The 20,364-nt window shown below is 59.0% G+C and overlaps 1 protein-coding gene across 3 annotated transcripts; it reads left to right on the top strand.

The window, feature by feature from the left end:
• Positions 1-89: 89 nt before the first annotated feature.
• Positions 90-15,622, top strand: GRK6 (G protein-coupled receptor kinase 6). Of its 3 annotated transcripts, none has more exons than XM_023617113.2 (16): positions 90-314; positions 4,018-4,113; positions 5,102-5,214; positions 5,345-5,422; positions 5,777-5,877; positions 6,198-6,290; positions 6,394-6,457; positions 6,601-6,741; positions 7,030-7,220; positions 7,991-8,028; positions 8,122-8,211; positions 9,414-9,622; positions 9,713-9,850; positions 13,450-13,587; positions 13,669-13,803; positions 14,473-15,622. In XM_023617113.2, exons 1-16 carry the CDS (start codon positions 263-265, stop codon positions 14,542-14,544), a joined length of 1,749 nt encoding a protein of 582 aa, XP_023472881.1. In that variant the 5' UTR covers positions 90-262; the 3' UTR covers positions 14,545-15,622. The 3 variants fall into 3 exon arrangements, with proteins under 3 accessions (XP_023472881.1, XP_070088986.1, XP_070088987.1); XM_070232885.1 differs by having other exon boundaries at positions 93-314; positions 13,982-15,622; XM_070232886.1 differs by having other exon boundaries at positions 122-314; positions 5,777-5,966.
• The last annotated feature ends 4,742 nt before the right edge of the window (positions 15,623-20,364 follow it).

Raw genomic sequence — 20,364 nt, 5'->3', positions numbered from 1 at the left:
AGCACCCACCCGGTTATTGGCCGAGTAAAGTAAACAGAGGGCGGGGCGGGGCGGGCCGGCGCTGGGTGGCCCCCGGGAGGGGCGGAGAGTGCGCGGCGGGCGGCGGGCGGCGGGCGGCGGCGGCCGGGGAGGCCCGGGAGGCCGCGGCGCGGTCACTGCGAGCCGAGCCGAGCCGAGCCGCGCCGTTCGTCATCAGGCCCCGGCTCCCGCGCGCGATTCCGGCCGGTGGCGCGGCCCGGCGGGCCCGGCGGCGCCACAGCCCATGGAGCTCGAGAACATCGTAGCGAACACGGTGCTACTCAAGGCCCGGGAAGGTGAGGCGGCCGGGTGCAGGGAACGCGGGCGCGCGGCCTCCGAGCTCGGCGGGGCGCCCGGGCCGCCCGATCCCCTCGGGCAGCGCGCCCCTCGCCCCGTACCCTGCGCAGATGCGAGCCCTTCCGGCTCGTGGTCCTCCTCCTCCGCACCTGCCCCCGGGAGCCGGGGCCCAGGAAGGGGCGGGGGTCAGGCCGCCGCCCTCGCGCGGGAGGGGTGAGGGGTAAGGGAAGGAGAGAGGAAGGAAGAGGGAAGGGTGGGACCTGAGCCCCGGGAGTGCCTCTCCGAGGCCTCTCCCAGATGAGAGGTGAGAAGCTGCCCTAGGAAGGGGCAACCTACCCTACGTGCCCCCGGCCCAGACCCCCGCGCCCGGCCCGGCCCGGCACAAAGTTGGTGCAGGGGAAACGTTGGAGAATGAATGAACGAACGGAGCCTCCGCGTAGCACAGCCCACCCGACTGGGGGAAACTGCTGGTCACATATGCTGCCAGCACGACTGCACTTGCTTGGTGCCTCAGGACACTGGGGACAGAGGTGAATGGGTCACGATTTTTGCTCCCAGGAAGCCCACGGTCTAGTGGGGCAAACGGGCACAGAAATAAGTGGGAGCTGAGCTTTGAAGGAAGAGAGCATGCAGGGTGATGGGACTGTAGGCAAGGCCTGGCAGAGGGAGCCAGTCTGGTGAACTGTGTGCTGAGCTCCTCGTGGTTCCCATCCCAGATGTAAGTTACCGGGCACCTGCTCTATGATGGTCATGGGGGACACGGAAGGACCAGACCTAGTCCTCACTGCCTTGTGGTCAGTCTGCCCCTCACCTGCCATTGTCCACCTCAATAACATGGTAACCGAACTCACTCTGTGCCCCGTCCTGTCCAGGGTGCTGAGACCCAGCAGTGAACAAGACCCTTTTCGGAATTCTAGGGCGGGGAGGTCATGACAGTTTTTCCATTCTTTGTTGGGCTTCCAGGCTGAAAAAGTCACTGCTTCACCTTTCTAACCCATTTTACAGATGGGAAACTGAGGCGCAGACCAGGGACTAGTTCCTAGGTCACAGAGCGAGACTGTGGTAGACTCAGGCCTGGGTCACAGGATGCCCCCAACAAAGTCTGTGGGAAGCTCAGAGGAGCCCCCAGCTGGCATCTGGTGCCCCCTGCCTGCCCAGTGCATTTTGACCCTGGGGAGGTGCTGCCTAGAAACGGGCACGGCAGGCTGGATCCTTAGTGCCCAGAGCTTTCCTTATCTCCTGTCCCTTATCGAGTCCTGGGGCTGGGCCTTCCTCCAGCCTCTGGGGGCATCTGCCGATTCTGTTCTGCCTCGTCATCCAGCCAGCCAGGGAGGAGGGGTAGGGAGAGCCTGGCCAGGCCTCTCTCCCTAGGGCTGAAGCCAGTTCAGGCCTGAGGCCGCTGAGAGCACTGCCTTGCCCGGCCGGAGAGCATGGGCACCTTCAGACAGGCTTCCTCAGGCTCCAGGTGAGACGTAGCAGAGGATGGTCGCATCGGGAACTGGTGGCTCCACTGGAGAGCCCATACCCTGACCTGGCTCTGCCCTTCCCGTCTGCATGGCTCTAGACAAGTCTCTTCTCTTAGAACTTTAGTAACCCTTTTTGTGGAATAGTTGGGGACAGGACATGAAAACTAAAGGAAATCCCAGTTGTCACTGAGTCCCAAATCCTGGCCCCCAGACTGGCTGTGTCGGAGTCTCTCTGCGACCTGGCAGACAGCACAGGCCTGGGCTTTTGCCAGCTTCCCAAGTGATCTGAGGCCCTAGGTGTTTTGGGAACCCTTGGTGTATGTATTCAGCTGACACCTAATAGATGTCCGACATGTTTGGAGTGGGAAAGGAGATTGGGTTGTGGTCTCCCAGGGACCTGGGTTCGAATCTTGCCTCTGGCACCTCCAGGCTTTGGATCTTGCACAAACTGATTCTTCATTTCAGGGCCCCAGTTTTTTATGAAATTGGGCCCAGTCTGACAGAGTTGCTGGGAGGGTGAAGTGGGGCAGCACTGGGGGTGTGAGCCCTCGCTCATCCTTCCTTTCCCAGGCGCCTAGAGACACAGAGAGGGGGCCAGCCTTGGGTGGGGAGGAGCCCCACTGACTCTGGTGGCAGTTCTAGGACAGGATATTTGCATGTGACTCTGCTGCTGCCTTGTTGTGGCTGGGAGGAGGGGGAGGAGGAAGTAACTGGTAGGGGGAGGCAGGCGGATGGAGGGTTGGGTGAGGGACCTGCGGGGGTGGGGGAGGAGTTCCCCTTCTGGGGAGGCCTTGTCTGGGGTTGGGGGTGGGGGTCTGTTCCTCACTCACAGTGGAGCAATGACTGTGGGGTGTGCTGGGTGCAGGAGGCGTGCTAGCAGGTTTCCCAATGGTGCCCTGTGATACTTCCTCCTCCAAGCAGCTTAGGTCAGGGAGCCTCTCAAGGGACCCAGCCCTGCTCCCTCCCTAGAAGGCAGCCCCTCCCTCTGCACCACCTGCCTTCAGCCAGGCCAGATGGAAATAAGGCTGGCTAAACCGGAGGGGAAACTGAGGCTGGGCAAGGGAAAGTGGTTGCCTGAGGTTGCCACTGAGTTGTTAGAGCAGGGGGGCCCACTTTGCCACAGTCCTATTGAGTGCTGGACACAGACTTTCCCAGTCACCCACCACCTCCCAAGGTGGCTTTGGACCCAGAGTACACATGGAGAAATTGAGGTTCATAGATGGCAAGTGAGAGGCCTACAGTGTGGATTGGAGATTTAAACCCAGGTCTGTGAGACTCTAAGACTCAGGCCCCTGCCACCGTTTTCAACCTCATGGCCCACGGGCCACATCTGTCTATCTCTCTAACATGTTTTATTTATTTGGCTGCAGTGGGTTTTTAAAAAAATAGGAACCAGTATTTCATGTAATAGTCCGTATTCCCAGCTGCTTTTGGAGAATTGGTAGCGCCGGCCACACTCATCCAGCATCCCTGCCTAGCAACAATCAAGCCATCGGCTGGACTTGTGCTGCAGCTACTGCTATTAGTAGGGGCATACCCAGTCCTGTCCACCACACTCGCCACCACTCCCTGTTGTCCCCCATCTGGCCCACAGTTACCGTACCTGTCTGGCTCTGTAGGCATTTGAGCTGCTACCATGGGCCCAGCAGCCACAGATGAGGGTCAGCTAGGTAAAATGAGGCAGGTATCAAGCAGGGCCAGGGAAGCCCTTCGTGCAGGGCTGGGGATCCTGAGTGCCAGCCCTCCTCTCACCATCTGGTTTGAGTCTCTGATAGCTCTGATGCAGGGCCCAGAAATGAGGGCCCGGAGCCTCCCCGGTCACCCAGGCGGCCCTCTGCCATCTCTCGGGCACGACCCACATGTCCTGGAGTCTCTCCTTTCTGGGCCTTGACTGACATTTCCCACCACTGGCATGTCCTTGTCTACTTTCTTCACTTGGGAAACTCCCACCTGGTAGAAAGCAGCTGAGACTTGTGAAGCCACCTGGAAATCCCACCCTCCTTCAGCGGCCTGGCCTCACTGCCCGTCTTGGCTCTTTCAGCCCAAGCGCCGGCAGCAGGGCCTGCAGGACCATGTGTGTCTTGGAACCCAGTGAGGGCATGTTGGAGCAGGTGGAAGGAAGGCCCGAGAGTGGGCTATGCCTGGGCTGGGTCTGAGGCCTCTGCAGTGCCCTGAGGATCGCAGGGCGGCGTGGCAGTGGTGGGACTCGAGAGCCAGCGCCTATTTGCTCCCACAGGTGGCGGTGGGAATCGCAAAGGCAAAAGCAAGAAATGGCGGCAGATGCTGCAGTTCCCCCACATCAGCCAGTGTGAAGAGCTGCGGCACAGCCTTGGTGAGGCCTGGGCGGGGAGCGGGGGGTGCTGAGGCGAAGGGGACCGCTGGTGCCAGGGCAGCTCCCCTGAGACCTCACTCCGGGGCAGAGGGGCAGGGTTGGAGGGTCCAGGGAGCAGGAAGATTGAGGCTGCACCGCCCAACCCAGTTTCGGTTCCTGAGCTTGGGATGGGTGGAGGGCAGAGAACGAACAGGACAGCAGGGCTGGGGGGTGGGCGTGGGAGGAGGGCAGCGCCAGATCTGGGCGGTCTGAGAGAAGCAGAGGAAGGGAGGGCTGGGACCAGGGTGAGCAGGGTTCATGTACATAGGGCGCAGTGGGGCCTGGAGCCAGCCCATAGGTTGACTGTGTTGGGAGCCCCAGGCCTGTGCTCAGCCCTACCAAGCCCAGCACTTGGGGGAGGGCCCAGCAAAGCCTTGATAAGAAGGGCCCGGGACCCCAGTTCCTACTTATCTTGGCCGAGGCCCCAGGTCTGAGCAGCACCCAAGGTTACCCAGGCCCCCTATGACAGCCTGCACGTGGGCAAGGATATACCATGGCTGCTTCTACCGCCCTGGGAAGGAGGCCTAGCCTCGAGCTCACCGGAAGCCACAGCTTCCTCCCACACTTTCGCCAGGCAGGCAGCAGGTGTGGGCCTGGCCCAGAGGCTGGGCCGGAACCTCACAGACCGCACCCAACCCCAGCGCTGTGACGTATGCAAGTGGTATGAACCAGGAGAGAATGGGGGGAGGTGAGGGCCCCAGCCCTGGAGCCACACTCCTGGCTGTGTAACCTTGGGCTAATCACTTAGCCCCCTGGCCCCACAAGCTATGATGGAAATAACAGTAGTGCCCACCTCAGTGTTTTGTTGAGGGTTGTAAAGGAGATAACGACTGCGATATTGCAGGGCGAGAAGCTATTGTTGGGGTCCAGGGCCTGGCGATGTGGACAGGAGTGCCCTGCCAGCAGCTTCCAGGTCTGGGGACCCAGCAACTCCCACTTCTGCCTGCAGAACGTGACTACCACAGCCTGTGCGAGCGGCAGCCCATCGGACGCCTGCTGTTCCGAGAGTTCTGTGCGACGAGGCCTGAGCTGACCCGCTGCATTGCCTTCTTGGATGGGGTGGTGAGTGTAGCCCAGCCATGGGGCCCAGCGCAACCCTGAGGGCAGGCAGAGGTCCAGGGCCACATGTGCCCCATCTCTCCACACCTGTTGCTTTGCCCAAACCCCAACCCCCCTGCCTCCCACCCTGTAGGCCGAGTATGAAGTGACCCCTGATGAGAAGCGGAAGGCGTGTGGGCGGCGGCTAATGCAGAATTTTTTGAGCCACACGGTGAGTGAGCAGTGATGGAGGGTTGACGGCAGTGGGCAGAGCTCGGTGATGGGAAGAGGGATGACCACAGCCTGGGCAGAGAGTGTCCTGGAGCTACTCCAGGCTCACCAGGCAGTCCCGCAGGCACGGAGCCCAGGAGAGTGGGCCGGGGCTCCGGGCAGGCCTGCAGGCAAGCCTGCCAGAGACTCTGCTTCACTCTGCCTCAAGGGGAGCGGCAGGAACGGAGTTCAGCAACCCAGGAGCCTGGTGCACCTCCAGCCTGCAGCTGCCCTTAGTACAGGCCCAAGATATCTGCCCTGGGCATAGGCAGCTGGCCAGGGGAGCCCCCTGCCCTGACCTGTGGCCTGTCCCCAGGGTCCTGACCTCATCCCCGAGGTCCCCCGGCAGCTAGTGACTAACTGCACCCAGCGGCTCGAGCAGGGGCCCTGCAAAGACCTCTTCCAGGAGCTCACCCGGTAAGCCTCTCCCTGCCCATAGGCCTGGAACTGTGTCCTGAAGAGGGGGCTTCTGTGAGCCTGGAAGTCTGTGAACAGTTCAGCAGCTGGTGAGGGAGCTCTCCCCCTAGCCTCGTCCCAGCTGTGCGCCCTTGGGCGGGTTGCCCCCCCTCCCTCCAGCACCCTCGGCTTCAGCCCAGGCCGGCTCCGCTGGGTGGGTTAGCAGGAGGGTTGGCTGAAATGCTGCCTTTTGGGCTGAGCATGCACATAACAGGGTCCTGGCCCATCAAGCCAAGAACCTGGGGTGTTGGGCTGACCAGAAGGCTGGGCCTTCTCCACAGACTGACCCACGAGTACCTGAGTGTGGCCCCTTTTGCCGACTACCTCGACAGCATCTACTTCAACCGTTTTCTGCAGTGGAAGTGGCTGGAAAGGTGAGCTCCTTGAGGGCTGGGCTGGGGTAGGCCAGCTTACTGGGGCTCTTACGGCCTCAGGCTCCTGCTCAGCCAGCATTTGCTCCCAACCCCTTGCTCACAGGCAGCCAGTGACCAAAAACACCTTCAGGCAATACCGAGTCCTGGGCAAAGGCGGCTTTGGGGAGGTGAGTGATCAGGCCAGAGCCCCCAGCAGAGTGCAGAGGGTCGGGTAGGGGTGCCCTGGACCGACCTCTTACCCGCCCTGAGTCCCTGCATGCCCAGGAAGGGCACGAATGGTCCCGATTTGCCCCATCTACCCTGGCTATAGGTGTGCGCCTGCCAGGTGCGGGCAACTGGCAAGATGTACGCCTGCAAGAAGCTGGAGAAGAAGCGGATCAAGAAGCGGAAAGGGGAGGCCATGGCGCTCAATGAGAAGCAGATCCTGGAGAAAGTGAACAGTAGGTTTGTAGTAAGTACAGACAGGAGACCCCACCCTTCCCCCTGGCCATGAGCTGCCCTGCCCGCCTCACTCGCCAGGCTAAGGTCTCTTCCCGCCCTGCCCCGCCTCCTGTAGGCACCGCCTCTCCGCCCTCCGAGATGCCTGGGCCGGGAGGTTTGGGGTGTTGACGCCAGGCCTGGGGAGCAGGCTGAACCCCAAGGAGTGGCACTGAGAAGGATTTCTTGGGTGGGTGGCACCAGCCCTGCCACCAGGCAGCCCCCAGCCCCTGCTTGAGAGCTCGGGTCCCCTCGGCCACAGGTGAGCTTGGCCTATGCCTATGAGACCAAGGATGCGTTGTGCCTGGTGCTGACGCTGATGAACGGCGGCGACCTCAAGTTCCACATCTACCACATGGGTCAGGCTGGCTTCCCGGAGGCGCGGGCTGTCTTCTATGCCGCGGAGATCTGCTGTGGCCTGGAGGACCTGCACAGAGAGCGCATCGTCTACAGGTACAAGGGCTCTGGCCACCCACCAGGGGCTGCAGCTGGTTGTGGGTGGAAGGATGTTGGTGTGCTGGGGCTGTCACTGCAGCCACAAGCCTGTCTGAGCACCAGGCAGGCACCGGCTTGGGGCTCCACACTCGACCACACTAGGTGGACTTGAGAGGCTCAGACTAAGGCTCTGGGGTCTGGCTGACCTCTGTGTGACTCCTGGCGTTGTCACCCCTCTCTGTGTGACCTTGGGCCAGTCAGCGCTCTGCTCCCAGCACCATTTCCTTTCCTGGGAAGCAGAGACTGCAATTCCTGCCTGGCAGATTGTGTAGGAATGAATGAGGTAATGCAGTAAAGTGCACGGAGCCCAGCAGGCAGGGCTCTGCAGGGGAGGGCTCTGCTTATTATTGTTATTGGCAGTGGTTTTGTTTGAACCTCATCAGGGGACAGATGAGTAGCCCCATTTGACAGATAGGAAAGCTAGAGTCAGCTGAAGCGGGGAGGGCAGGAGCCGCTAGACACCATGGGTGAGCAAGGCTACTGGTGACATCCAAGGAGCCTCCCCCGGGTGAGAGCTGCCTTCCACTTGCCTAGCGAGTCCTGGGAGTCCTGGCTCCCTAGATCCTTCCGCTGCTCCCTCGAGTCAGGGCTGTGAATTGACCTGGCAGCAAATGGCTCCTGCACCTTCCTGCACATCCCATCCCAGGGGGCGGGCAGGGCTGGGGGCGGCCCCATCTGGCTCCCTGGCAAGCTGAGCAGCATCTGACCCTGCCCTTCTCTCCCCACAGGGACCTGAAGCCAGAGAACATCCTACTGGATGACCACGGTGGGTGGGGGGCCACAGGTGGGGTGGAGTGGAGTAGGGTTGGGGTCTGGCCTGCCTGCTTACAGGCCCCCCTGCTTCTCTACCCACATTCAGGTCACATCCGCATCTCTGACCTGGGGCTGGCTGTGCACGTGCCCGAGGGCCAGACCATCAAAGGCCGTGTGGGAACCGTGGGCTACATGGGTGAGTCTCCCCCTTCCACCTCCCGGGTCCCCTTGCTGTCCCGGGCCTGGCCCCACCACTTCTTTTTTTTTTTTTTTTTTTTTTTTTTAAAGATTTTATTTTTTCCTTTTTCTCCCCAAAGCCCCCCGGTACATAGTTGTGTATTCTTCGTTGTGGGTTCCTCTAGTTGTGGCATGTGGGACGCTGCCTCAGCGTGGTCTGACGAGCAGTGCCATGTCCACGCCCAGGATTCGAACCGACGAAACACTGGGCCGCCTGCAGCGGAGCGCGCGAACTTAACCACTCGGCCACGGGGCCAGCCCCCCCACCACTTCTTTTTGGGAGTCTCCTGTGCCTCAGGGAGTAGGAAGAGCTGATGTCCTTCTTTTACAGATTAGGAGGCCAAGAGTCAGCCAGGGCCCCACACCATTCGTTAAATACTTACTGATCTCTTAGTATTGGCTGGGCCTGCAGCTGGCTACCAGTGAGGGATGAGAAGGGACTCAAACCTGTTCCCGTGGCCCCAGCCCTTTGCTCCCCTGATCTGCCCACACTTGGGAGTGAGAGTGCCCGTCCCTGTTGGGGCAAAGATGTGGCTTCACAGTCCCCTTGGGGACCATGTGACACAGTAGACAGAGCCCCAGCTGTGGGCTCCACCTCTTGCTTGCGTGTGTCCTTGGAACAGACACTCCACTTCTGCCAGCCGTGCTTTCCCAGGCTGTAAAGTGACCATCAGAACTGCTCCCAGGGTTGCCTTGAAAATGAAAAGAAGTAATAGAGGAAGTGACTCCCCGTTGCCCGCCCTGGCCAGCAGGAAGCATCCAGCATGTGTGTGGGCCGTCTTCTTTCCTCTCTTTGATATTCAATCCAGAACTTGCAAACTGGTAGCTGCATGGGCCTAACTTGGCCTATGCTTGTGTTTAAGTCAAATTCTTTTTAAAGCAATTTGAATTGGTCTCCAACATTTGATAAGCCAGACAGTTTCACGTTAAAAATATGGATTTCTGACTTCTCTGGAAGACTCAGAAGACCTGGCCCCCTCCAGGGCCATGTCAGCTCCCTTTGATGGGATGAGCTCTTCTACTTGCCCCTGGCCCCCGAGTCTGAGCGGGGCCACCAGTCTGACCTGATCCCCCACCTTGACATACGCTGGGCATTCCCGGGGCCCCAGGGCTGGGTTCCCACCTCCTGCTGAGCCCTAACTCTCATGCCACCCCGCCCAGCTCCGGAGGTGGTGAAGAATGAACGGTACACGTTCAGCCCAGACTGGTGGGCACTCGGCTGCCTGCTGTACGAGATGATCGCAGGCCAGTCCCCCTTCCAGCAGAGGAAAAAGAAGATCAAGCGGGAGGAGGTCGAGCGGCTAGTGAAGGAGGTGCAGGAGGAGTACTCTGAGCGCTTTTCCCCGCAGGCCCGCTCGCTCTGCTCCCAGGTATGGCTGCCAGCGTGCCCCCATCCAACTGGGGCTGGGCCTGGGGGCTCCTCTCCCGAGGCCACCCTGACCAGCCCTGCCCTGCCGCAGCTCCTCTGCAAGGACCCTGCCGAGCGCCTGGGGTGTCGTGGGGGCAGCGCCCGCGAGGTGAAGGAGCACCCCCTCTTCAAGAAGCTGAACTTCAAGCGGCTGGGAGCCGGCATGCTGGAGCCGCCCTTCAAGCCGGATGTGAGTGCTGCCCACTCCTGCAGGGGGCACAGGGGGCTCCCAGGGGTCAGTCAGGACACTTTCAGTGCAAGTGCCAGAAAAGCCTACTCAAATGGCTTAGCCAACAAAACAGGTCATTCACTGGGCTCAGGCAAATGAAAAGCCCCAGGCCAGGTTTGCATTATGGCCTGCTGGCTCTGGGGCTCCAACAGTGTTGTAGGAATTCTCTCCCTCCCCGCACACTGGTCCACGTGTAGTCCTCTCTCCCAGGCAGCTCTTCCAGGGCATAGCAGTGGTGGGCTCAGCAGCTCAGCCACCCCAGTAGACGGGGAGCGCCTCCAACCTAATAATTTCAAAACAAGTCCTAAAACGAAAAAAAGTTCTGAGCTGATGCTCATTGCCTCTGATTGCTCAGGTGCCTTTCAGTGGTCACGCTGAGCCACTGCCAATGGGGGAGATCCGTTCCCCAAAGGAAAACCAAGCTGCCGCTGCTGGCAGGAGGGAGGGCTGTCGGGCTGGCAGAGCGTCGGCTGCCCACTACACCTGGCAGCACAGACCTTCTGCCTGTGCGCAGGACACACCCCTTGTAAAGTCTCACTCATTCACTGAGCATCTCAGTGCGTCGGGTGTCCTGCAGGCAGTAATGTCCTCGAGTCATCAGATTCCGAGTGGCAAAAATTCAACTCAAACTTACTGATGCCCAACATTGGAGCTTGTTGGTTCGTTTGGCCAGAAAGTCCCAGAGTAGGGCCAACATCAGCTTCATGCCATGTTGCTGGGACTCCAACTCTTGGCTCTGCTTCAACCTGTTGATTGTTCTCCCACTGAATTCAGGCTTCTCTCCGTAAAGTCACAGGGCATGTTCTGATTGGCCAAGATTAGGTCCTGTGCTTGCCCCCTCCCATGTGTAGGAGGACTGGGTCCTGTGATTGACAGTTCACTAGGAACACTGGGGAGGCAGGAAGGTGATGGGCAGGCCAGGTTGATGGCTATCAACCACACACATGAGTGTTTATTCATTCAACAAATATCTGAGTGCCTGTATGTGCCCGATCTCAGAGATAGTGAGATCCACAGGACCCAGTCCTGCCTTCATGTTCTAGTGGGGAGATACACCAAAGTAAAGTAAGTGAAAAAAGAATTTCAGGTAATGTAAAGTACAGCAGAGAAAAATAAAGCAGGCTAAGAAGATAAGAAATGATGGGGGCGGTGGGAGTATTTTTAGACAAGATGGTTTCTGAGGAGCTTCTGGTTAAGCAGAAATCTAAAGTATGTGAAGGAGAGAGCTGTGCCAAGTTTTGAGGTGTGAGCATTCCAGGGAGAAAGAGCAGCCGGGCATTGCGGTCCTGGTGCAGGGACCAGCCTCGAGAGAGAACAGCCACGAGGAGGCCAGTGTGGCTGGCGTGCGCATGTGCAGGGAAGGCTGTGTGTGGCCTTCTTCTAAGTGTGGCAGGGGCCTTGGGGGAATGTTGAGCAGGAATGGGAGGTTTGGGGGGTGGGCTGTAGAGAGGAGTTGAAATGGTAGGCCAGCTGGGGGTCTGCTGCCTCTAAAGGACTGTGTCATGTCAGCCTCACCAGCACCTGCCGTGCGGGCACTGCCGTGGGCGATTGAGCCAAGGGCCTGACTTCCAGCAGCCCGTCTCAGGGCTGGCACTGCCACTCAGGTTTACTCCTGCTTCCCGTGGATGTCATCTCATTTAACCTTGAAATCATCCCACCGCTCCCGGGTTAGAAAGTTAGAAAAAGTTAGAAAATCAGTGCCCTGGAGTCTAATTGTTTAGAAGCAGCAGATGGAAAGGAAGCTTGATGGTGATGCTGTTTTTAACAGCTCTGTTGAGATTTAATTCACATACCATACAATTTACTCATTTAAAGTATATAATTAAATGGCTTTAGCATGTTCAGAGTTGTGCAACTATCACCACAATCAGTTTTAGAACATTTTCATCACCCTTCCCCCCAAAAAACTCCCATTCTTCCCTCCCCCAGCCGCTGGTGACCACTAATCTACTTTCTGACTCTATAGATTTGCCTAATCTGACATTTCATATAAATGGAATCATACAATATGTGGTCCTTTGTGACTGGATTCTTTCACTTCAAGTGTTTTCAAGGTTCATCAGTATTGTAGCACGTATTGGTACTTGTTCCTTTTTTATGACTGACTAATATTCCATTGTATGAACATGCCACATTTTGTTTATCTGTTCATCAGTTGATGAACATTAGAGTTGTTTCCACTTTTTGATTATTAGGAATAATGCTGCTATGAACATTCACATGCAAGTTTTTGTGGGGACAATGTTTTCATTTCTCTTGGATATATACCCAGGAGTGGAATTGCTGGTTCATATGGTCATGCTACGTTTAACCTTTTGGGAAACTGCTAAACTATTTTCCAAGGCAGCTGCACCATTTTACATGATGATTTGTTTTGTGTGTGTGTTTGTGTGTCTGTGTGAGGAAGACTGGCCCTGAGCATCTGTTGCCAATCTTCCTTTTTTTGCTTGAGGAAGGTTGTCACTGAGCTAACATCTGTGCCCATCTTCCTCTATTTTATGTGGGACACTGCCACAATGTGGCTTGACAAGCAGTGTTAGGTCCATGCCCAGGATCCAAACCTGCAAACCGTGGGCCACCGAAGTGGAGCACACAAACTTAACCACTACGCCACCAGGCTGGCCCCCACATGATGATTTTCCTTTAATGTACACATATGATTTACATTTTTCTTATTTATTTATTTATTTATTTATTTTTTGAGGAAGATTAGCCCTGAGCTAACTACTGCCAGTCCTTCTCTTTTTGCTGAGGAAGATTGGCCCTGAGCTAACATCCATGCTCATCTTCCTCTACTTTATATGTGGGACGCCTACCACAGCATGGCTTTTGCCAAGCGGTGCCATGTCCGCACCCGGGATCCTAACTGGCGAACCCCGGGCCGCCGAGAAGCAGAGTGTGTGAACTTAACCGCTGCACCACCGGGCCAGCCCATGATGGTGTTTTAATTGACATCTTTAATCATAGGATTTAGAAAACATTGTAAAGATGTAAAGGAAAGTGGCCTCTAGACTGAGGTCGGCTCCCAGGAGGGGCTGGGAGTGCAGGGAGATGGGAGGACGGCTCTGATCCTCTATGAAGCGTGAGAGGATGCAGCAAGCTGGTGGACATCCCAGCCAGGGGATGCATCAGCTGCAGGCCTGGCATGGGGTGCCCAGCCACAAAGGCCGGCCGAGATTCACCCTGTGCTTCCCTCAGGAGTTGCACACCCAGGCAGCTGTGTGCAGGTGGAGGGGGTGCCTGTCACTGATCCCACCAGGCACTCTGGGGGCTGGTTGGCTGTCGTGGGTCAGCTACCACCACCTGGGAAAGGCATGGCCTTTATGCAGCCTCATCAGTCGGTGAGCAGTGAGGGATAGTGATCCTTGGTTTACAGAGGAGAAACTGGGCTTCAGAGAGAAGGGACTGCCATGCTTAGGAAGTGCACAGGGCACCTGGTGCACCAGAGAGCTGCAAGGGTCGCACCGCCAGGTCAAGGCTGGAGTGGCATTCAGAGCTGAGTTGTCCTCCTGCGCCTGTGCGCGTGGTGTTCCTATCTGACCGCTGCCTCTGTCCCCTAGCCTCAGGCCATTTACTGCAAGGATGTTCTGGATATCGAACAGTTCTCCACGGTTAAGGGTGTGGAGCTGGAGCCCACTGACCAGGACTTCTACCAGAAGTTTGCTACGGGCAGTGTGCCCATCCCCTGGCAGAACGAGGTGGGGGCCTGCCCAGCTGGTGGGGTGGGCTCCTGGGGGCGGCCCTGGGGGCAGCTCTCACAGCTGCCTGTCCTGCGGCAGATGGTGGAGACCGAGTGCTTCCAGGAGCTGAATGTCTTTGGGCTGGACGGCTCGGTTCCCCCAGACCTGGACTGGAAGGGCCAGCCTCCTGCGCCCCCCAAGAAGGGACTGCTGCAGAGATTCTTCAGTCGCCAGGTAACCCCTAGCAGTGTACCTGGGCCCCCAGCCTGGCTCCAGGGGACGGTGGGTGGGAGGCAGAGCTGGTGCCCACGTGCACTGGGAGTGGGCCTCCTCCAGTCATGCCAGTGGTGCCCAGGGTCTCTGGCCTCATCCCCAACCCTGGCTGGGCTCACGGCCTCTTTTCTCTTTCCAGAGGTGAGCAGTGTGGGCTCCCCGTGGGTTGGGCTTACTGCCCGGCCTTGGGGAGCCACGGGCAGCCCTTCCATGGCAGAGGCGAGATGTGGGTGAAAGAAGTCTGGTGCCCTCTCCCCGCCTCCCCCTCCCCACTGTTTTTGTTCCCTGCACCCTGGCACCTTCAAGCTGCTAGCCTTGCTTAGCCGTCTGTCTCCCCATGCCCTGCCTCCATCGGCCCCAGGGAAGAGGGGTTGGACGGGGCCTTGCCCTGGCAGAGCCAGGGATCCACCTCGTCCCCCTTAATTCTGTCTGTTGCTGGCAGCCCCTGCACTGATGTCCGAACATGTCTGGCCTGAGCTGCTGCTTCAGGCCACTCCTGGGGAGCCCTGTCCCCAGATCATGGCCCCAGGCAGCTCCTGGCCTGTCCTGGCAGGGCCAGCCTGGGTGACGGCACTGGTGGCTAACGGTGCTTGCTCTGCCTCTTTCCCTCCATGTCTCCCACCACTCCAGGATTGCTGTGGGAACTGCAGCGACAGTGAGGAAGAGCTCCCCACCCGCCTCGAGCCCCCCACCCGCCTCTAGCCCCCAGCCTGAGGCCCCCACCGGTGGTTGGCGGTAGCAGCTACTTGGAGCGCTGTTTACAGTTTTGCACAGTGGTCTTCCCCATTCTCCACTCACAGCCGGGGAACACAGCTGGGGAACACAGCCGGAGCTGTCTCCAGTGTCCTCTGCCCCTCAGCCCCTGGTCTGGCTGAGTTTGGGAAGGCCTGGGCTGTCCCTGGGACAAAGGTGCGTCCCTTCAGCTCTTGTCTGTGGAGCTCGGGGCTTTCTGTATTTATGTATTTGTACGAATGTATATAGCAACCAGAGCGTTCTTAAGACCCACCCTGGAGCTGGCAGAGGGGCCACTGCCAAACTCAAGTCTCCTCAGGCCCAGCGTGGATGGGCTGAGGCTGGGCCAGGCCAGGGTCCTGAGCCCCCAGCACTGTGCGCGCCACCACCGACCTCTGAGTGAGACTCGTGCCTGCCCCTGCTGCTCTAGGCTCAGGCCACCACCTTCTGGGGCCTGATACTGTCCCTTCTCAGCACTTGTCAGAGCTGGATCTGGAGCCTCTGCATCCCCTAGGCCTGTGCCAAAGTGTGACCAGAGATTGGGCTGACCCTGGGACCCATCGGTCATTGCCCAGGGTGTCCCCAATGGGTCTGCCTCTGCCTTCCAGCTCCCAGGGCGCCTCATCCCTCATGCTGGGCCGTGTCCTGCAGATACCTCTGGTAGATACACCCCTGCCCAGGCCATGGGAAGAGGGGAGGGGTGTCCTTGGCCAGCCCTCAAACATTCCAAACTCCCCTCGTAACAAGAGACACATAGCCCAGCAATAATCTGCCCCTCCCTGTGTGTGCCTGTGGGGTGTGTGTGTGAGCGTGTGTGTGTGTGTGTGCATGCGTGTGTGGAGGGGGTAGGCTGAGGCTGTGTGCCTGTGCCCTAGGCCCCAGCCCTGGCCCTTCCCAGACTGTGATGGCCATCCTAGTCCCAGTGTTAGGCTAGCATGGGATTACAGGGCCCTGGTTTTTCCATATTTAAAGCCAATTTTTATTACTCATTTTGTCCAATGTAAGCTGCCACGTGTTTCTGTGTGAATACAGTCCGAGCACAAACCTGGCCAGCTGCCCCTGCCTGCCTCTTTCTTGCTCCTGGTGCTGCAGGGGTCTTCCTGCTTCCCTGGCCCTGCTGGAAGTGGGAAGGGATTGGAGGTGGGCCTGGCAGGGGCTGCCCTTCCAGCAAGGCCCAGGAGCTCCCAGGGCTGAGCTTGGAGTAGCCTGTCCAGGCAAGCAGGCCTGGATGGCCTTCAGGCTCACCCAGTGGGTTTCTCAGCTTCCTGAGTGAGATGAGGCCTGAGGAAGAAGCCTTGGTTCCCCACTAGGGGCTGGGTCTGGTTCCGCCCATGCTGGTGAGGCAGGCTCAGCTGGTGGTGTCCCCTCCACCCTGGTTGTGGGCTTGGAGTGAGGTGGGAGCTGCGGTTAGGAACACCTGCCTGACCTGTCTTAGCTAGATGCTTGCCATGTGCCCGGCCCAGGGCCAGCACACATGCGTTCGAGCCGTCCCTCTGCTCTGCCCTTGAGGCAGTAAATGTGGCTGGGCGGAGACGAGACAGTGGTGATGCTGAGAGTTAGGCTGTGGCAGGGGTGTATGAGGACCAGCCGCATGGGCATCAGGGAGGGTTCTTTGAAGATAGCAAGTGAACTGGGCCTTGAGAGGACGTATTCATCTGGGAGACAGGGAGGGATTGAGGGAGCATTCCATAGTATTCCACCCATGCAAAGACTCGTGGGTGACAGTCTGTTGACCACAAGTCTGTTCCAGACTTCACAGACCTGTTGCTGCTTCATAGCCTGCCAGTAGCCCCAGCCCCTAGGGATGCCCGGTAACCACCATAAGGGTTTATTCATTGCCTCTGGGCTGGGCACTGTGCCACAGGGGCCACATGAGCTTTGCAGTTGGACAGTTCTGGGTTCAAGTCCCAGCCTGGCCACTTTTCAAGCTGGCTTTGCATACTCCCTTCCCTTGTCTGGAAAAATGGGTGTGATACTCATGGCCTTGCAGGACAGCCATGAGAATCCACCACCAAAGCAGCAGTCACCCCCTTGGGTCCCTAGGTCACTGGCAGGACTCGCCTGATGGGGGAGTTGACGGCTATGTCAAGGGCAGCGAGAAGGCTCCAAGCACCGACTTGGCAGAAGGGGCCCCTTGTGCCAGCTCAGCTCTTGATGGTGTGCAGTGTGTGCTGCCTCTTCCGTTAACTTGAGGGAAACGGGGTAGGGAGAGGGCCTTACTCAAGGCTTCCAGCTGATGAGTGGCTGTTGCACAGTGGAGAGGAAGTGAGCTGAAGATGAAGATGCTGTATCCTACCCCTGAGGCATGAGGTTGAGGCTTAAGGAGCATTTGCCCCTCTGCTCTAGGCTCGGCCTGAGGGGCGGTAGGGCAGTGAGGAGGTCAGCATGCAGAGGTGGAAGCCCAGCTGTGGGCACAGGTGTGCAAGGGTGAGTGAGTGCCAGGTGGACGGATAGGTCCCTGGGGCACACTGCCTGTGCGTGGGTCCAAACCTCCCACCAAGCTCCCTCTTGGGCTAGGGAGGCATTCAGGGAACTTCTTGGCTCGGGTTCCACTCACCTTAAAGCTTACAGTGGCCCTTTGGCAGAGGAAGGTCAGGATTCACTTCCCTACGAGCCTTCCCTAAGCTCCCCTCTCCATCCAGCTCTAGGGTGGAAGCTGGGGATCCAGACGGAGATGAGGCCCCCACCAGCTTGGAGTTCAGTCTGGGAGGGAGGCAGATGTGGGAATCCAGTGTGATCAGCTCCGTGGCAGAGGTGATTCTAGAGCTGGCAGGGCTGGGACAGCCACAGGGCTGGGGATGGAGGTGGGGGCTAACACCAAGCAGGGTAGGCTCCTTGGCCCCAAAAGTATCAGAGTTGCTGCCCTCCAGGACAGAAGGTCAGATGTTCCCAGGTGGAGGAGCTAATGGTTGGTGCAGGGCCTCTAGTGGTTTAGGATGGCTGAACATGGGGTGGGATGGATGGGTGATGGAAGGGTGACTGGAGCTGAGGTCAGTGAGATGCAGCCACACAAGGCTTTGAAAGCTGTCTTAAGGATGTGTTGGGGCCGGCCTGGTGGTGTAGTGGTTAAGTTCACGCACACTGCTTCGGTGGCCCAGGGTTCACAGGGTTGGATCCTGGGTGTGGACCTAGCACTGCTCATCAAGCCATCTTGTGGTAGCATCACACATAAAATAGAGGATTGGCCCAAATGTTAGCTCAGCAACAATCTTCCTCACACACACAAAAAGGATATAGGGGTCTCATCTGGAAGGCACAGGAATCCCTGAAGGGTTTAAGCTGGTTGTGTTGGGGTGTCTGCCCAGCATGTATAAAAGTACCCCAAATTCCCTTTGGTGAACCATCCTTGCTCCCCCACTCCCCCGGTCTATATGGTTTAGATGGGGCTGGCTTGCACCCACTGCATACGCATACACCATGCACATCTAGGGCGTGTGACCCAGGTGAGGCTGTTAAGGATCTTTGGTTGCAAGTGACACTTTGGTTGCAACTGTTCTCCAGCTAACTTAGAAAGTGTTAAAAGGATATGGGGGCGCAGGGAGGGTGCCGGCCTCGTGGCGCAGTGGTTAGGTGTACACGTTCCGCTTTGGCGGCCTGGGGTTTGCCGGCCCGGATCTTGGGTGCAGACATGGCACTGCTTGGCAAGCTATGCTGTGGCAGGCGTCCCACATATAAAGTACAGGAAGATGGGCACAGATGTTAGCTCAGGGCTAATCTTCCTCAAAAAAAAAAAAAAAAAAAAAATGGGGGAAGCGGATAAACAGGAAGAACCAGAACTGGGGCAACTCCAGGTCTTAGTTGCAGACCCCATTCTCATCAGGGCAAAACCCTGGAAGCAAGATGCTACAGCTGTGTTTGTGTCTTTGCATTGTTAAGCCTGACTCCAAACCCAAGGAGTCCAAATGGCCGGGCTGGGAAGCTGTCCACTGTGCGTCGAGGGAGCAGGGTATTTGGATTCACAGGTCACCACAGTGATACCCATGGGATGCAATGATTTCCCGCGATGAAACAGAGAACCCAGTTAAGAAGCTGGTGGACAGCCAGATTCAGACTCAGCCTAGACCATGGGGCCCTCACTAGGGCTCACCTCCATTCCCTGGGGATGAGCGGGGTGCATGGAGCCAGGGCTATGGATCCAGCACTGGATTCTCCTTGTGCTACTTATCAGTCAGCGTGTGGTGACGTATGCTTGCTGGGGACACGGAGGGGCCGTGAGTTAGGAGGGGGGCCAGGTATTCCTGTTTAAAGCTACATTGCGGTGCCAGCCTACTACTGCAACCTCTGCCCACTTTGTGTGTGCAGTGCCTGCCAGGATATGGCCGGGGCCTGGACATGTGTGTGCTCTTCGGATTGAGAGGTGTGTGTGTGATATGGCCGGGGCCTGGACATGTGTGTGCTCTTCGGATTGAGAGGTGTGTGTGTGTGTGTGTGTGTGTGTGTGTGTGTGTGTGTGTGTGATATGGCCGGGGCCTGGACATGTGTGTGCTCTTCGGATTGAGAGGTGTGTGTGGGGGTGTGTGTGTGTGTGTGTGTCCGGGTTCTCGACCTCGGCTGCTTGGCTGAGCATCCTGTGTTCACCGGGTCTGCCTGCGTGTGCACGGCCCAGATGGCTTATTGCCAGGAGCTGTGCGGCGTGGAGTGTACATTCCCTGCGCAGGGTGAGCCCGGCGCCCTTGTTGCCCAGTTTCGGCGCGGCAGGTGGGTGGTAGGTCCTTCGCCTTTGACTCCCTGGACAGCCTCCTCCGCGGCGAGTGGCGGAGGGTGGGGGCCGTCTGCGGGCTGCCGCGCGCGCGCACGCCGGGCTCGGTACGCGCCGTGTACGCGCCCGTGCGCGCGCCCCACGCTCCATCCCAGCGCTCAGAGCCGCCTTCGCTGTCCACAGTCAGCTCCCCCGGGCCGCCGCCGCCTCCCCCAGGCCGGGGGCTCTGTCCGCGGGGCCCGCGCCGCTCGCCCCGAGCCAGGAGGACGAGCTCGAGGAGGATGCCTGGGCCCGTGAGTACCACGGCGGCGGCGGCGGCGGCGGGCCGGACGGGCCCGGAGCGCGGGCGGAAGATGGTCCCAGGGCTGAGCTCCTCCCCGCGGGCTGCTCCACGCCCTGGCCCAGGGTCGCCGCCCCGGACCCCCGCCCCGGCCAGCCCCTCCCCCGGTCCTCACCGGAGGGAGGAAGGGAGGGAGGGAGAGGGAGGGCGCCAGTGAGCGAGGGAACCAGAGCGGGGCGCGAGCAGCCACCGGTTCGCTTGGAAACGGTTGCCACAGCAACGGGGTTGCGCTCCCCGGCAACGCGGCTGCAGGGCGGCGACGCCCCCTCCCACCCCTCCCCCACCACACACGGGGCCACAGCCCGAGGGCGCATAGGGAGAGGGGGTGCGGGGACTCCCCCCTCGCGGGTCTGGGTCTGCCTGCCTCCACAGCCCGTCGAGGGTGGGGGTGGGGGACGAGCGGCCCCGTGGGCACGAACTGGCTCCCACGTGGCTGCAGTCGTCGCAGCAGGGCTCTTGGGGTGGCTGCAAACGTGGGGGTGGCCCAGCCCCTGGGCCTGTCATGCCACGGGAGGAGGAGGCATGGAGGCTGGGTTTGGGGTGTTTGCCCCGTCACTCCCCACCCCACTACCACCACCCAACTGCGAAATGGCCTGACCCAGGTTGGGTGCCCCAGAGGCGATGTTCCTTACCAGGGGAGAGGAAAGAAGCTCGCATCTCTCCTCTTCATGGCCAGGGCATGTGCCAGACCGCAGTTTGGGCCAGCAGTGGTCTCTGTTCCGTGTTCCAAGCCACCATTCTCTGGGAAGGG

Source organism: Equus caballus, chromosome 14, assembly GCF_041296265.1.
Source record: "Equus caballus isolate H_3958 breed thoroughbred chromosome 14, TB-T2T, whole genome shotgun sequence".
In the NCBI taxonomy this organism is placed as follows: domain Eukaryota; kingdom Metazoa; phylum Chordata; class Mammalia; order Perissodactyla; family Equidae; genus Equus; species Equus caballus.
The sequence above is the reverse complement of the archived record's forward strand: the minus strand, read 5'-3'. Positions and strand labels throughout refer to the sequence as shown.

What these genes read in the sequence shown, in the direction of transcription:
- GRK6 (XM_023617113.2), top strand. Translation starts at nt 263, where the DNA reads ATGGAGCTCGAGAACATCGTAGCGAACACGGTGCTACTCAAGGCCCGG. An exon ending in GCAAAGGCGGCTTTGGGGAG is followed by an intron (nt 6,458 to 6,600) that starts GTGAGTGATCAG and finishes CCCTGGCTATAG; the next exon opens with GTGTGCGCCTGCCAGGTGCG. An exon ending in GGGAACCGTGGGCTACATGG is followed by an intron (nt 8,212 to 9,413) that starts GTGAGTCTCCCC and finishes CACCCCGCCCAG; the next exon opens with CTCCGGAGGTGGTGAAGAAT.